The 16904-nt window shown below is 54.5% G+C and overlaps 2 protein-coding genes across 2 annotated transcripts in view; both read right to left on the reverse strand.

Moving 5' to 3' along the window:
• Positions 1 to 608: 608 nt before the first annotated feature.
• Positions 609 to 7197, reverse strand: TPP1 (tripeptidyl peptidase I). The gene is made up of 13 exons (XM_004683111.2): positions 7128 to 7197; positions 6942 to 7013; positions 6535 to 6674; positions 5321 to 5471; positions 4989 to 5116; positions 4683 to 4861; positions 4307 to 4505; positions 3993 to 4181; positions 3666 to 3735; positions 3136 to 3256; positions 2879 to 3037; positions 2576 to 2701; positions 609 to 2395 (listed from the first exon to the last, which is right to left on the reverse strand). The coding sequence occupies exons 1-13, from the start codon at positions 7169 to 7171 to the stop codon at positions 2255 to 2257; spliced, it is 1719 nt and encodes a 572-aa protein (XP_004683168.1). The 5' UTR covers positions 7172 to 7197; the 3' UTR covers positions 609 to 2254.
• A 747-nt stretch (positions 7198 to 7944) lies between these two features.
• Positions 7945 to 16904, reverse strand: part of DCHS1 (dachsous cadherin-related 1) — a 19888-nt gene continuing 10928 nt past the window's right edge. Inside the window, exons 10-21 of the mRNA XM_004683112.2 lie at positions 16369 to 16904; positions 16036 to 16275; positions 15802 to 15927; positions 15009 to 15218; positions 13404 to 14282; positions 13179 to 13292; positions 12841 to 13052; positions 12598 to 12752; positions 12270 to 12400; positions 11892 to 12175; positions 11324 to 11462; positions 7945 to 11014 (exon numbers count right to left, since the gene is read on the reverse strand). The exon at positions 16369 to 16904 is cut by the window's right edge and continues 9 nt beyond it. Coding sequence (XP_004683169.1) covers positions 8403 to 11014; positions 11324 to 11462; positions 11892 to 12175; positions 12270 to 12400; positions 12598 to 12752; positions 12841 to 13052; positions 13179 to 13292; positions 13404 to 14282; positions 15009 to 15218; positions 15802 to 15927; positions 16036 to 16275; positions 16369 to 16904 — 5638 coding nt within the window. The 3' untranslated portion in view covers positions 7945 to 8402. The remainder of the gene's footprint in view (positions 11015 to 11323; positions 11463 to 11891; positions 12176 to 12269; positions 12401 to 12597; positions 12753 to 12840; positions 13053 to 13178; positions 13293 to 13403; positions 14283 to 15008; positions 15219 to 15801; positions 15928 to 16035; positions 16276 to 16368) is intronic.

Raw genomic sequence — 16904 nt, forward strand, 5'->3', positions numbered from 1 at the left:
CGGGCCGGTGGGAGAGGCGGCGAACAGAGCCGCTTCCGCTTCCGCTCACGCTACGCACACACCGGGTGACGTCACGCGCTTCGCGACTTGCCCCGCCTACGTCAAGTTCACGCCTTCTCTGGCCTCTTGCCTACGGTCTCCACCTTCCTTTAGTCCCCTGTGTGGCGAGTATCAGTCCCCTGTGTGGCGAGTATCAGACTTAGACCGAAGGTGTGGAACCCGGCCCTGAGGCCCCGCTTGGGGCGCAGACAGGACACCTCTCGCCCCGCCAGACAATCGGGAAGATGCCCCCAGGATCGGGGAATCCATACAGGAATCCTTGTATGTTGAAGACTCTCTTCTGCAGCTCCGGGACTCCTCACCGAGTCCTGAGCCTAACGACCGGGTTTTGAGGACTCATCGACCCTGGACACCTCTCGACCTCGCGATTGCTCCCAGACCACATGCTTTCTCGTTCCCTTATTTAATTAACCTTTTAAGTGTTCGTGGGGAAGCCGGAAAGTCCTCTCCCGAAGTGAAGGAACGCGCACACAGCGCTGCAGGAGCAGGGGCCAGAGGTATTTCAGCCTGAGAAAACGCGTGCAAGACACTGAGCCCAAGGGCAAGGGTGTCAGTATAGCAAACGTTTATTTAATTCGCATTTGCCAATCTTGAGCTAGGGTCTGGAAATACAAAGTCAGGTAGCGTGAGGTTCTAGTCCTGGAGGCACCGATGGTCTTGGAAAGGGAGGTAAACTGGTCATTTCAATACTCTATGGGAGTTACAGTGCTAGAGGTAGACAGTGTGCAGTGCAAGGGAGGGAAGTGACGTCTGCTGCCTACTCCTATGTGCCAGCTACTCTCATTAACTTTATTCAACTAGTTATTCCCTGATTATTACGAGAGGCAGTTATTTATATGCCCATTTAACAGATGAGAAGACTCAGGCAGATGAATTGGCCCAAAAGCTCTCCTAGTTTTTATCAGAACCAAGAGTCAGACGAGTTTGGTTTCAAAAATCTAGTTTTCTGCAGTACCAAAATCAACTAGCTTTAGGGAACCAAAAAGTTCACAGAGAAGGTGGCTTGAGAGTTACATACTTGAACACTAGAAATCACTGGGCAATCGGGGTGAATGTTAAGGACACAATATCTTGAACAACAACAACAACAAAAGTGTGGGGAGGTGGTCAGCAGGGAGAGAGAAATTATTTGTTATTGAGGAACAAATAAAAGGCAAGGGATCTGGTTTGTGAGCCAGGAAAAGAATTTTAGGAGGAAAAGCCTAAACTTTTCCCCAGTAATATTAGAGTCCTAATCGTGTCAGTGACTTGATGGGATTTTAAATGATGGTTTGGAAAAGGGCAGAAGTAAGGACATTGTAAGAGCCTCCTACATTTCAGAGGAGAGAGGTTATGGCTCTATGCTAATGTGGTAGCTGTGGAGATGCAGAGAAGCAGATGAACTTTAGATTATACTTAGGAAATACAGTTGTCAGTACTTGTGGATTGACAAAGAGATATTTAAGAGGTGGAACCAGTAGGACTGGTAAGTTGATTGCTTGGGGGAGGAGGGGGAGGAAATGGTTGTGTAGAATGACACTTAGGTTCCTGGCTTGGTTTGAAGTAGTATTCTGGGAAGCGGTCATTTGGTGATGGCTGTGGATGTCAGTGATTGGTCTGGTCCAGGGGACAATGTTCCAAGGGTAGAGTGAAAAGTGAAAAAAACTAAGGGTGGAGCAATGAAATATACCCACATTCAATGAGAAACAGAAAGAAGAGAAAGAGGTATTAGCCAGAAAAGGAGAAATTAAACCCTAGAAGCTAAGGAGAGGGAGTGGGGGCTATGACAGAGTTCATAAAGCAAAGATTGAGAAATGAACACTGGGTAAAACAGCAGTAAGACCATTTTTTCTCAGTGTCAGGGAAGGGTAAAAAAGTAAGAACAGAGGTATCATTGTTACAGATTAGGAGACAAGCAAGTAAAACATTATACATAGATAGTGTTAACGACCTAGTTGAAAAGACAGAGAAGCAGTGGGGTGGAGGGCAGGGAGAGATTCCTGATGGTACTAGTTACAGTACCTGTAGAGGGAAGTGAGGCAGGAGTAGGGAGACCTGAGTGTGCTGGTTCAGGAAAGGGCTGGGAGGGAAATCAAGCTCACAGCATTTCAGGGTTAGGGAGATAAACTGCAGCAGTCGGATTTGGGGTTCAGCAGGGCTTCCAACAGTGCAGAATAAGTGACCCAGCCAGACTGAGATGGGGGACAGGAAAGGGTCAAGGGTTGATCAGTGTCTTCAGCAGAGCTGGGAAGTTGGGTGTTCCCCAGCCTGTCACAGGATCCCAGCCAGGGCCAGAGCAGAAACCCTCACCCTGCACTTCTTCGTCCAAACAGGACGCATGGCAGCCATGGGTTACCTAGGGAGAAAATGGGCTCAGACCTGGGGCTGCTTGCACCAGTAGTAGCAGGATACACCCCCCCCCCCCTTACACTGTGTTCATATCCTAGAGGCTGCCCCACCTCATCAGAACTGCCCTCAAGTTCATAGTAGTATTCTGAATTCATGAAAATGTCCACACCCTCCCTACTACACTCACATCAAAGAGGCCTGCCCCGTGCTGTTTGTAGAGTCTTGGGTTGAGGAAGCCAAGAGGGGGGCGGCCACTGAGGATTCTATGTTCATTTATCAGGGATAGGAGTCCCCCAAACACTGGAGTAGAGGCCTGCAAGGGTGAGAGGGCAGAGAGAGGTTAGGGGTTCAAAATAATTGGGCTTTGAGGGAGAGGTGTTTGAAGGGATCAGAGGTCTCTGAGGAGATAGGGGACTTGGGGTGTAAGGTGTTGGGGAGTAAAGGGTAAGGGTAGTTCCTGAGTGGCAGTTTGAGTCAGGATGATTCTCACCGAGGTACCAGACACCCATGGAATGGGCACGTTGTTGCTGACCACCCAGTAGCCATCTGAAAGTGCAGCCACATCCGGGTAGGCACGACCCTTGGCATTGAAGTAACTGGATGGTGGCAAGTGGGGAGTGGAGTTCAGGTATTGGGTTACAGCTTCTTCCTGAAAGGTATCGTGAAGAGAGTGTTGGTCTGTGCTCTTCCCAGCAGTCTTCTGAACTAGGTTCTTGGCCCACTTCAGTCATACAAACATAGATGTACCTGGTATGAAGGCTGTGGAAACACATTGCTGAAGCCACCGCCACTGATATAGTCAACAATCTCATTTGTGACTCGGAAAGGATTCTGGAAGGATGTGCCTCCCACCGTGGTGACATAGGGACTGAGAACAGAAAATAGCACTCCAATTGCAGGGGAATACATGAAGACCTCAAGAATATGTGGGGAGGAGTGAATGTGGCCTGGGTCTTGCTGGAAGGGCTAGACTCTGTGGAAGCCTATATTGAGGAAGACTAAGTCCTCACCACATGGCTGGGGTGATTGTACAGACTTTTCTCTACAGAGCACCCATCAGTACTCCCACTAAAATGCTGGCCATTGAGGAAGAGGAACCCTACTCAAGGGACATGGGGCTTGACCTATAGGTAGAAGAGTGTGTGTAGAAGCCAGGGCAGGTACAGCTGAGAGCTGAGTCCCCTGGCAGATCTGATGGCTTCGAGGCAGCTTCCAGATCATGAGAACACAGATGAAAGATTGGTGGTCACAGGTAAGGGATCAGCTGGGGTGCTTACCTGGAGGCAGGGAAACTGGGGCGGAACTGGTGTCTTCCAGAAACTGACCAACACCCAGCCCCACTGTCACCTAGAGGAGAGACCAAGTGTTGTGCTCAGATTGACTGATCAGAGCTTGGTGTTTGGATCTAGCTGTCAGAGATGGAATTCAAGTCTTAGACTGTGAAAGTTCAGAGCTCATAGGTCAGGTCAGTGGTCCCTATTGAGTTCAGATTATGAGTCGGAGGTCAGGTTCACCCCTGTGCAGTGGGGGTGGGCAGGTAGGGACAGGGTGGGCAGCCAGGCTGCATGGGGGATGGGGAGTCTAAGTTTAAGAGCAGGAGTCACCTGAGGCAAAGAGCAGGGTAAGACCCCGAGCAGCAGCCTTCATGAACTCGGAGTTGACTCGCTGGATGTAGGCTGCGCTGAGGGAGTCCTCATCGTCACCGTAGCTCACAGTGTGCACGTGTGGCAGGGAGGACTCATTGCTGAGCAGCAGGAGCCACTGCAGGAAGGGCTCTTGTGACTCATGCCGGCCTGGGAGGAGGGGCACAAGGGCCTTTTAGGGCTTGTCAGGATCTCCTAGCTCAGGCACTTCCCTGCAGGGAGCAGGGAGCAACACTCACTCTACCCTGTCTCCCCACCAGCCAGTCCCCTTGTACCGGGGTTGCTGTAGACCCAGGTGGAGATGTTGGCGCCAGCACTCATCAGGTACTCCACGTCCAGACTGGCCTCTATCCCAGCCCGGCCCCGGCCCTGCTGCCCTACCACATGGGCTACTGAGGCCTGGTGTGCAAATTTTCCTCCAAAGAGGCGCATGAACTCAGCCAGGTCGGAGTTATGGAAATACTGCTCCAGGAACTGTGGAGAGAAGCAGAACAGATCTCAGCAGCCATGCTGCACCCCAAGGGCAAGACAGGGATCTGTCCCAGATGTAGGATAGGGAATGAAAGCCCCGGGGTTAGGGTCAGAGGGAACCCCAGGCTGGTCAGGTAACTCCCCAGAGTCAGAGGTCTCTGGGACTCTCTAATGGCTCACCTGGGCACAGGCCTGGCTGTTGTTGGTGGTTCCAGAGCCCACATCTTGGGCTGTCAAGTTGTATCGCTCACGGATCACAGATGGAGTCACCCCCATGTGCAGGCCAACAGCCTCTGCTACCTGTGGCTTAGGACGTTGCCTCAGGGTTGATGTGGGAGGAAAGCGGTGCAGGCCCCCCACTGGGGTTGGGGAGAAGAACCTTTTAGATTACAACCCTCATTTTACTAGCCCACACCACATGACATCTAAATCTCTCAGTCCCTGGCTTTGCCTGCCCCTACCCCCACCAACCCCACTGTGTGTTACCAAAGTCCACATGGGGGGCCAAGGCCTTCGGGAGCTGGTAGGGATGTGGGGACCTTACAACATGCGTCTCTGCAGGTCCCCCCACATAGCGATGAAACTCAGCCCCAGAGAGCAGCAGCTCTGCCTGTCTGGAGGTCAGAGAGCAGAGAGTAGAGATTAGAAAGCATGGCCCAGAGCTAAGGAGCTGCCTGTACACCCAGACAGGTAAGGTATCCCCATGCCTTAGCTCTGCCCCGAAAGCCCCCAGCAGACTCTCAGCTTCCTCCCATTGGGTAACTTGTCTCCCTGATGGGATGACTAGTTCCCTCCAAGGGACAATTATTCCCTCTCACCGGACACTGAGCCAGCAAGTCAGAAAGTCCTGTGTCTGCACTGAGTGACAGTTCCGGGCTCCAGCCGCCAAGAGCCATTTTTGGACCGTGCGGAGGGTCAGTGGTGATGGCTGCACCAACTCAGCTACATCCTCTAGGGTTAGGTATTTTCCTGCAAGGATTCAAGAGAGGCTCTTGCAGTTCATTACTTTTCCCGGTTGCCCATTTTGGACCTCAGCAAGGAGATATTGAGAGTTTCCAAGGAGACTGTACAAGGTCTTGAGGGATGAGTACGAACTTGCTACCAAAAAGATGGGCTGTGCGCATGTGCAGGCTATGATTGGACACCAGGAGGAGAGACTTGGAATGCCATGGCCAGAAATACGAACTTATCCTAAAGGCTAGGAGGTTGCAAGTGCTGTGCCACAGAATGCATTGCTATGATTGTGAAACGCAAATGAGGTTAGTAAATTAAAATTTTCCAGCTTAATATTACCTCCAATAAACGTTTTCAAAATCTTCAGAGCTCACTATAAGGTAACATCTAATTTAACTCAAATCTTTGTATTTGTTGATTTTAAGCCCATCATGAGACTGGGTCGCTATCTGTTTGCATGGAGCCCTGCACCCCAGTGCTTACCTCCTAGGCCAATCAGAGACGGGTACACGCACACACACACACATCACTCCTTCCCAGCCGTATAGGACTTCAAGTAGCAGAAGGTCACAGCCCATTTTGACTGTTAGAGCAAAATAAGGACTGTTTTGGAGCAGAATGGAAAATATAGTGTGGAGTAGGGTGAAGGAGGAAGAGGCCACAGTTGGGCAGTGGGTTGCAATCTGTGTGAGAGAATTAACCAAGTTATTATTAGCAAACAGGGATGGTGACAATCAGTTTGTACCAAGGGCCAGTTCACAAGTGGAACTGCCAGCTTCAGTGTCTGTAGGAGAGGGAAATGAAAGTCTGTGCTCCTAAGCACATGAACTTGCAGAACTTGCAGCTTTAGCCTGATGAACACAGATGGAAAGTTTTGGAGAAAAGAATGTAAGTTAATTTTGGATAATTTAGTTCCAGTTTAATGTTTTACAGAAACTCTTCAATGAGTCACTGCTGTTTTTCTGCCCTACAGCACCCCCTCCCCAGGCATGATCTCATGTGAGCTGCACCATCCCATGCTTAGGCCAGCCCTGTCCCTCCACTGCATCCCACATCCACCCCCAGTCCTGACAAGCACCGTAGTGAGGAGAACCGGGATCCGACACAGCCTGCACCAGGTCAGAGAGAGTCTCCAAGTTCTGCTGTCTCAGGGCAAAGGTCAGACTCAGCTCTTCCTCAGGGTCTGCACGGCCCAGGGACACCCATCCTGGGGGTAGCCTGCAGGGTCAGGGGCCAGCAACATGGTCATCATTAGGGTGGGGATGGGAAAAATTAGTCACGGTTAGGGGCTGAGGCCTTGGGTAGGATCCCAGAAGCAGATGTGGACTGTGGCTCACAGGGTGGACAGTAGGGGGACTGAGTCTGAGAACTTGAGGATGTGACTATGGAGTGGGAACTAGTTGCTGGTGGAGGGAGGGGGGAGGGCCAGGTCGGTCGGGGCAGGACAGCACGGGGAAGGGGGCTGTTAGGAGTAAGTCAACTTACCTCCGCTGCTGGTCGGGTTCCGGGCTGTAACTGCTTTTGACGGCAACAACGAGGGCAAGGACCCCTAGGAGGCTGCAGGGGTGGCAGGTGGGTTTCAGCAGGCACAGAAGTGTCATTGTGCTCCCCCCTCTGATGTGTACTCCCTCTAAAGTGCTCCCCTTTCCCCAGGGTGCCCTAATTTCTCACCAGACTCGGAGTTCCATTCTACCTTTCCGCAGATCGGCAGCCATGTGACAGATCACATGAGCCCTGTTCCACCACCACCCAGCTGCCTGTAAACTAGTGACGTGATGGCTCCTCCCCCAAAAGGGTGGTCCTGAGTGCTGGGTTGCTGCCAGAGCTGCCGCTGGGACTGAGCTCTCTGGCTTGCCTGGTCAGGGAAGGAACTGCTACCAGAGTCCAGCAAGGCTACCACCCGGCGGAGGGGAGTGCGCAAGAAGGGACTCTGGAGGGCCACACACCGCAGATCCTGCTCTTCCCAGCTATTTGGTACCAGGAAGTCACATCTTGGTGCCGAGGCATCTTCTTTTGGAATATAGTAAAACTGCTCTGCCTCTTAGGGCTCCGTGAACCATTCCAGGGATAAAGCCGGCAGTGGCTCTGCAGGGAACTTGATGTGGCAAAGGCTTCACAAACATGAGCTTGTTACCATGTTTATATAGTGACCCCAACACAAATAAACCACTTGGCTGCTCTCTGCTGCCCCCATTTCCTTTAAGACTCTCAGGTCTAGAGCTGCTCACCCCACATAATCCCTTTCTAGGTCATTGTCCCAGCAAGCCCCCAGCAGTCTGCCTTCACCTTGAACTCCTCCTGCCTTGTCAAAAGGAAAGGTCAACTGCAAGGAGTGCTGGTCAGCCTATCTCAGCTTAAGTTCCCCAGTAACATTCCCACCAGGGGTGCTCCCATGCGCCCCCACCGTGTGGCTGCTCAGGTGCCCAGTGTGTCAGCTATCTTCCTATCCTCCACGATCCCTATGATCCCCACAAAACAGAGCCACACACTGGATACAAACTGCAGTTTATTAAGGCTCCAGAGTGAGAATTGGCACTTGGTTCTGGGCAGGGGCAGGGGTGTCGCTGGAGCCCAAAGGACTGGGCCCATACAGGTTGGAGGGACTTTCCCCATCTTCCCAACCCCCCAATAAATAAAGTCTGAGCTCCATCTCAGGGTGCTGACACAGGGCAAGAAGCCCTCACTGAGGAGAACTGAGGGCTCCTGGCGCCCCCATACTTCTCCCCACACTGGACCTGGCCACAGGTCAGTGCCCAATAGGACTCTGCAGTGCTGGCACTGATAAGGCCAGGGTAAGTAGGACCTGCCCCCCTGGAGGAGTCTGGAGTGAGGACCTGGCCTCCCCCGTGGCCAATCATGGTCCGAGGCTGCCCAGGGCAGGCTCAGATGGGGCCTGCTTTGGGGACACTGTGCGCATCCCAGGTCGGGGCCCAGCCTGGGCCACAGCTAGATGTGCAGCTCCGTGTCATCGGGGGGCTCCAGTCCAGACTCTGTGCTGAGTGCTGAGGCTGAGGGACCCTGGGCCACTCCAAATGGTGAGACAACAGGTGAGCGAGCAGCCAGAGGAGACAGTGAGGGTGAGAAGCTGGGTGACATGGCAGCTGAGGACAAGGAGCCTTCGTGACTGATCGGGGAGCGGTGAGAGGCTGGTGGAAAGATGGCCCGTGTTGCAGCAGTGTTGGCTGGCTTGGGGGGCACAGACTTGGCTCCTGGGTGGGCTACGGCAGTGATGAGGGGTGGGGGGTCAATTCGGGGAGCAGGGAGGCATGGCCGAGCTTCATCCTTGAGCCGAGCAATCTCTGTGAAGACACTGGCCAGCGGCTGGAACTGAGGGCACCAGCTGAGCAGGTAGTCCCAGTTATAGCTGCCACGGAGCTCTTCCTCGCCAGCCACAATGGCTGTCAGGGCACCTGCCACACATGGCTTGCCATCTGCTGGGAAGCCATAGTCCCCAGTGGGTGCAGGGCTCAGGCCACAGCCTCCCAGGAAGGCCGTGGCAGTGGCCGTGGGACCCTCTTCCCGGTACAGAGAGGCTCCTGCACCCGGCAGCAGCAGCCCTGTCTTGCGGCCTTTATACCAAGTGTCAGGGGCAGGTGGCTCGCAGGATGTGTCACTCAGTCCATCTGCATCCTGCTGGATGCCTGAGTCAGGGCCCCTGGCTGCCAGGGAGGAGGCCACACTGGCAACGCGAGGGAACTCGTTGATCATGCGTATCTCATCATCCTCTGCCGCCTCTGCTGAGCCTCGGCCACTTGAGTGTGAAGGGTCGAGGGAGCCCCCACGGGGGTAGGGCCCTCCAGCTCCTGGCCCACCATAGCTGGGGAGAGTCTGATGATACAGGTGCTCTGAGGGCGGTGGGCTGGGTGGGTCTCGGCCCAGCTTCTGTAGGGTTCCACTGGGCAGAGGGGCTGCCTGTGACATAGGGCCGGGTGCTGCCTCAGCCTTGCGGCTACGAGCTCGCACCAGCCCGAGGACCAGGGCTGCCAATGCAAGTACAACCACAACTCCCAGGGAGGCCGCCACAGCCCCCACCAAAAGAAGATTGAGGTCAGGTGCCAGGCCCAGTGCAGTGTGGGTGATATCCACAGTCACGGGCACTGTGGCACTCCGGGAACCAGGCAGAGGGCCCCGTGCCACCACCTCTAGCCTCAGCTCCCGTGGTGCCTCACGCCGGGTCCGACCCCCACTGCCAGAAGCACCTGTTCCGCTGCCTGGTGCCTGACTGTCCACCCGTAGGTACAGGGCACCTGTAGTCTGGTTGATACCAAAATAGGGGGAAGAGGTAACAAGGGAATAGAGCACCAGGCCATCGGCACCACCATCCTCATCTGTGGCCTGCACATGACCCAGGTTGTGGCCACGCCGGGCACCTTCTGGCACTTGGAAATGGAAAGCTGGAGCCAGGAATACTGGGTCATACTCATCCTCACCAGTCACCAGCACTGACACGGTGACTGAGGCTGAGAGATTCCCAGCGTCTGCAGCACCCACCAGCAGCTGGAAGCTTCCTGTGTGCTCGTAGTCAAAGGCCACCCGTGCCCGCAACTCCCCTGTTGAGCTGTTCAGTGCGAATGCCTCTCGACCACCAGGCCCCGGCCCAGCCTCCAACAGGCTGTAGCGGAGTCTCCCAAAAGTCCCAGCATCCCCATCGATTGCGTGCAGTGTGGTCACAAGAGTGCCTGGAGGCTGGTTCTCAGCCAGGCTGGTGCTGAGCAAGCTCAGGGGGAAGGCTGGCCCGTGGTCATTCACATCCTGGACATCGATGGTCACTGGAGCCAGAGCAAAATGTGCCCCGGCAGGGTCAGCAGCCTGCACGACAAGCTGGTGTTGAGCCTGGCTCTCACAGTCCAAGGGTTGAGCCAGTCGCAAGGCACCTGAGCCCTCGTCCAGCTCAAAGAGCCCTGAAGGGTCACCTGAGCTGAGCTTGAAACGCACGAGACCATGTGGACCCGGATCTGCATCAGAGGCCTCTACATGCAGCAGCTCGGCTCCCACAGGCGTGTCCTCAGGAATCGCCACACGGTAGGATGCTCGGGTGAAGACAGGTGGGTTGTCGTCGACATCCAGTACTGTGATTGTGACTGGCACAGCTGAGCTTCGAGGTGGCTGCCCCCGGTCAGCTGCTGCCACAGTTAAGTTGTACTGGGTGAGGCTTTCAAAGTCTAGAGGTTCAAGTAACACCAGGCAGCCCAGCACCCGAGGTCCTAGCCCACCTCCCTCTCCAGTCTCAGCCAGCCGAGGTTCCAGCTGGAAAACTTGGCCCCGGTTGCCACTAACGATGCTGTAGTCCACCGTGGCGTGGCTCCGGCTCCCGTCAGCATCTGTGGCCTCCAGGGTGAGCAGGGTGGAACCAGGGGGCAGATCCTCAGTCACAGCCACGCGATAGTGAGGCAGTGTGAAGCTTGGGGCGTGGTCATTCTGGTCCTGCAGCTGCACGTGTACTGTGGTCTGTACTGCCCGGCCTGGCGTCCCATGATCTCGTGCTTCCAGCACCACGTCTACCACTCCTGGCCCCTCGTGGCCCAAGGCCACTGTTCCCAATGTTGTGAACAAGGTCCCTAAGATAGGCATAGAGAGAAACATGCATTCAGCAGAGGCTGTCGGTGAGCAGGGGAGTGACCCTTCAGGCCCAGGAATGGAGTCTGACTCCAGGGAATGGACAGTGTGTCAGGAGATGAGGAAATGGCCTCCAGATTCAGGGAATGGCGTCGAGACATGCAGTCAGGACCAGGCTTAAAAGGGACAAGGGAAGAAATGTTCTGCCTCAGTCAGAAATCCAGCAAGTTTGGGCAAGAAATTACAGGAATGAGGTCAGAATATGGCCCAACGTAGTCAAAGATAAGGGAGAAGATCCTGGAAGGACGCACCGTTGTCGGGGTCAACAATGAAGCCCTCAGCAGGGGAAGCCAGGTGGTAGGAGATGTGACCATTGGCACCCGAGTCCCGGTCAGTGGCAGAGACGGAGAGAATGGCGCTGCCTGGGGGGGTGTGCTCGAGCAGCGTTACCTGAGGTGTGAGGACAAGCATTTATGGCAGAGCTTCCAGCTGCCCACTCATTCTATGTTCTGCAGTTCGGTCCCATAAGCCCTGCTTCAGCTGTTCAGGTGTGGAGTCTGTACTCATCAGTGTTTAAGCAAACAAACCGTGATACAGTCACAAATGCACAGCTAGCTACAGTTCCTTACCTACACTTTTAGCCATGTTTAACAGAACTTAAAAACTTGGTAGTCCTTCATTTCTGGGCATAGGAGTCAAACTGGAAGGTTTGACTTCCAGGAAATGGAAGGTTGGTTTGAGATGGCAGGTACTCATCCCCAGAGCCCGTGCCCCGGCTGCTCTAAATGCCCAGTCCACCCCAGATGCTTCTATAGCCTCATCACCTCCCTCCAATGTGAACTTGGGCCCAGGTGGGGGAACACACAGGGGCATCAGTACCTGGTAGAGGCTCTGTGAGAAGGTAGGTGCATTGTCATTGACATCCTCCACAAGCACTGTGAGGTTGGCATGGCCCTGGTGAGGCCCATCGTGTGCCAGCAGCTGCAGGTGATAGCGGTCACACTCTTCAAAGTCCAAAGGGCCCATAAGTGAGACGCGGCCTCCATAGCGACCTACGCTAAAGGGATCCTGGGGCCCAGATGGGCTCAGCACATACCACAGCACTGGTCCTGAGTCCACATCATTCCCTGTTACCTGTGCAATCTCTGAGCCCAAGAGTGTATCTGCAACATGGGGGACAAGTGCTTGGCATGGCGCCAGACACGCTGGCCTTCCCGGTTGAGACCACCCTTGTGCTTTCATTTTTTCAGCCCTCACCTTCTGACACTCGAAGCTCCCAGGGCTGGGGGATGGTTGGGCGGTTGTCATTGGTGTCAATGACCATCACCGTCAGGGTTGCTGAGCCCACAAGGGCTGGGCTTCCTCTGTCTGTGGCCATCAGTACCAGCCTGTTCACAGAGCACAAATAAGGGCTGGGACCAAGGGGTAAGGCAGAATCCTGGGAAGGCTGGGAGAACACTAAGGACAGGCCAGGGGTTGGAGGGCGGTCTAAGGATGTGGCATAGGGATGGAGGAAGATTCAATCAGGGCTTGAAACCAGAGGGACCCAGGATGGGGTTGCAACATCTCAAATCCCAGGCCTCACCGTGTCTCAGCCCAGATCTCACGGTCCAAGATGGCTGTGGTAGTGATCGTGCCCTTGGCTGGGTCTACATGGAATAATCCCCGTGCTGGCTGGGAGGCAGCCAGACTGTAGGAGATCTGTCCGCTGGGGCCTTGATCTAGGTCATCTGCCTCCACCTAGTGGGAGTAGGAGGTTGCTGGCAGTGGCCTGGGCACAGACAAGTTCAACAAGCCCCTGCCCCTATCTTCCCATCACACCCCACACCTGCAGCAGAGGCCCTTCCAAGGGCCTGGACTCAGGCAGGAAGGCCACGTAGTGGGGCCGCAAGAAGCGGGGAGCATTGTCATTGGCATCTTGCAGGGTTAGGGTCAGCACAGAGAAGGCAAAGGCTCCTCCACTCTCAGCCTGCAGCACCAGACGCAGCCGTGGGCTTGCCTCAAAGTCCAGCCCTTCTGCCGAGCGCACTGTGATGGCTCCTGGAAGGAGATGAGCATCACCAATAGTCCCTCTCTCTGCCTGGGAGCCTCCTCCTCCGAGGCCCCTCACTCAAGGGCAGCTTCTCCCCAGGAGTCTGGCCCCTTACAAAGTCCTCTGCCCCTTACCTGTACTAGGCTGGATGGAGAATGTCCCTTTTTCATTCCCACTGAGAATGCTGTAGGTGATTGGTCCACTTGAGCCCCCTGCATGGACAGCCTTAGGGGAGATGACGGGAGTCCCTAGAGAGAAGATGGTATTAGTTGGATTGTGAACACTAGACAGGGCATTTCTCATCAATAATTTCAGCCTATCCAGGGATATAAAGCTGCGAGACAGGGTTGGGGACCCACCTGGGGGGGCATTCTCACGAAGAATGGCTTCACTACTAGCTCGGGGAAAGCGGGGCCCACGCTCAGACTCCCCTTGCAGCCCAACGATGACCACACCAGTGGCAGAGCGAGCTGGTCGGCCAAGATCGGTTGCCACGATGAAGAGGACACGATCCTGGGGGCTCAGGGCTACAGGGGAACGAGCCACACGTATTTCACCAGTGTAAGAGTCCACGGTGGTGCCTGGAGGTGGTGTGCCCGCCAGGCGGTATAGGATGGAGGCATTAGCACCGGCATCACGATCTTCAGCTCGCAGAGTGGCCAAAGCCAGGGTTGGGGTGCTGAGGCTGGGGCCTGGGCGGGGTAGGCGCAGTCTTAGGGGGCTGGTGGGGAAGGTGGGAGCGTGGTCATTGACATCACGCACGGTGATGGTAACAGGCACTGTGGTGCTCAGAGGCCCAGCAGCTGCGCCATCCACGGCACTGACCGAAAAGGCATAGCTGGGACACTGCTCTCTGTCTAGGGCTGCAACTGTGCGCAGCTCCCCAGAGCTGGGCTCCAGCAGGAAAGCTCCTGCTGCACCTTCACCCAGGTAGTAGGTCACATAGCCATTGGCCCCAGCATCAGGGTCACGAGCCTGTAGCTGCAGCAGCAGGGTTCCTGCAGGCGCATCCTCTGGCACCTCCACAGAGTAGGCAGGCACAGGGAAGGCTGGGGCATGGTCGTTGGCATCCAGCACTGTCACTGTCACAAGCAAAGTGGCACTGAGAGCTGGCTGGCCTCCATCCCTGGCCTCGATTCGCAGCTGGAATGCTGGCTCCACCTCCCGGTCTAGTGGCCTCATGGTGCCAAATTCCCCAGAGGCAAGGTCTAGAACAAAGGCTCCTGATGGGTCCCCATCTGCAGAGAAGGGCATGCATACATAAAACAGACATACATGTGTCAGCCCATGGCAGAGGGGTGTGATTTATAGGCAAAAGCAAAGAATAAGAGGAGGCAAAGACAGAAATTGGGAGAACAGAGGCAGAGAAACCAAGCAGCTGCCCTAGAGTGTGGTCTGGGGAAACTGGGAGTCTCCTGAGACCCTTTCAGAGAGTACATATGAGCAAAGTTATTTTCATAACAATACTAAGACATTACTGGCCTTTTTCAATCTGGTCTCACAAATGTAGTCTAGCTTGGGTGCTACATGATGCGATGATATCATCACTTGGATGGTTAATGTGATGTGTGCATATATATTCTTGTGTTCTCTAGAAAGCTTAAACTTTGTATAAAGTTTACAACCTAAATGTGTCTTTAGAGATTCATTTAATTTTTGCTGACTTATCTTCAATTATAGCTGATATAATTTTTGCAACCTCATTACTGTCCAACGAATTGTTACTTGATACCCTATTATTTCCTTGTAAAGCCTATGCAGAAAAGTGGCAAACCAGATAGAGAAAGAGTGGGGGAGGCACAGAAAGAGACACTTAGAAATACAGCCGTATGCATGAGAGAAAACATGGAAGACACAAAAGAAGGAAAGGCGATCAGACACACTCGCTGAATCTGACATAGGCCAACAAGGAATAAGAAGAATAAGAACCAAGTAGTGCTTAAGGGGTGTGGGGCAGTTCTTACCTAGTATGCGGTACTGCAGCTGCCCATTGGCTCCCACATCTGGGTCAGAGGCCCGAAGCATGGTAAGGGTCTGGGGGTCCTGGCCTTCAGGCACTTCAAGGGAGACGTGGGCACTCCCAAAAGTTGGGGCATGGTCATTTTCATCCTCCACGATCACTCGCACAGTGACATGGGTCACAAGTGGGGGTGAACCCCTGTCTCGGGCATAAGCTGTGAGGAAACACAGTCAATGAGGTTGAACCTGTTCCTATACCAAGGAGAAGCCCACAGCATGGAGTGTTCATTTTCCCCAGATGCACACACAAACCAGAAAATATCCATCTTCCATACCTCACAAGTACACAGAAATACAGATGAGTTAGCTGTTTTTACTTCCTCTCATGCTTGGTGCACACAAAAGATATATTGGGTAGTGGTGGTGTGACAGAAAAAAAAACGAAGCAAAAGATCAGATTCAAGTGCCAACTCTGCCATTGTCAAGTTAGTTAACTTGAGCAAGTTACTTAAACTCTGGTGCTCAGTATCGATATACTGTAAGTGGCTGCAGTACAATCCAAGAGAGGCCCAGAGGGCATAACTGTGACATCATGCACTTGAGAGTTTGTGATTATTGTGGTGACAACCTAGAAGTCAGTTCACTTTGCCAAATCCTCGAATATCCAAAAAGATCCAAAAATATAACAGAAGTTGTGCTACAATAGGTGGAAACTTCCAGAAGCTACTTTAGGAATTCTGCTGGTATAACACTGATGTTTCTATCACCTCAGGCTTTTGGGGTTCTGACAGTGTGTACCTGTTAGGTTGATCTCCTCCTGCTCCTCCCGATCCAGGGTCTGAAGAGTTGTGAGAATTCCAGTGTCTGGGTCCAAGGAAAAGTTTTCGCCAGCAATGCCTCCATAAGTCACTTGCCCATTGGCCCCTGAGAGGCAGCAGGGAAGGAGAAGGGAGGGGAAATAAGTTTCCTTTCCTCATTCCATTTCTCTCAACTCATCCCCTTACCAGCCTCCACCCCTCGCCCAAGTCTTACCCAGGTCAGGGTCAGATGCCTGCAGAGTGAGCAGAGATGTGCCAGGTGGGCTGTTCTCACGTAAGAGAACGCTATACTCTTGCTGCTGGAAAGCAGGTGCCTCATCGTTGACATCGGCGATACTGACAGTCAAGAGCTGCGTTGCTGAGCGAGGTGGGGAGCCATGGTCTGAGGCCACCACTGTCAGTAAGTACTCAGCTCTCTGTTCTCGGTCCAGGGACCTCACCACAGACAGCGCCCCTAGATGAGTCGCAGGGCAGGTTGGATGAGAGCTTCAGCACTCCCTCCACCTCAGCACCCTCTTCACGCCCACCCCCAGAGCCCAGCTCTCACCAGTGCTGGCCTGCAGCCTGAAGTAGCCATCCCCTCCAGCCGCCAGGCGGTAAGTCACTCGAGAGGCCTCGCCTAGGTCAGGGTCTCGGGCTACTACATGCAGCGCGGGGGGCCCAGATGGCTGATCCTCCGGAATGAGCACGCGCGAGGGAGATGCGAAGACAGGCGCGTTGTCGTTCTCATCCGTGACGAAGACACGCGCAGAAACGCGTGCTGCGCGACGACGAGTGGCATTGGCTGGCCGGTCGGTGGCCTCCACGAGGAGCAGCAGGGCGGGTGTGACCTCCCGGTCCAGGCCGCGTGGGGCGCTGAGCGCCCCGGTGCGCGCGTCCAGGCGAAGAGCTGGCACTGGTGGCTCCTGGCGCAGCAGGCGGTAGCGCACCTCGCTGTTGGGGCCCGGGCCGTCAGCGTCCGACGCCCGGAAGGTATAGAGCGTCGCACCGGGCTCGGGGTTCTCGGGCAGCGCCAGCGCCAGCGGATCGCGCGCAAAGGCGGGCGCGTGCTCGTTCTCGTCCTGCACGCGCACCTGCACTCGC

This window comes from Condylura cristata, unplaced genomic scaffold, assembly GCF_000260355.1.
Source record: "Condylura cristata isolate star-nosed mole 26May11 unplaced genomic scaffold, ConCri1.0 scaffold00015, whole genome shotgun sequence".
NCBI lineage: Eukaryota > Metazoa > Chordata > Mammalia > Eulipotyphla > Talpidae > Condylura > Condylura cristata.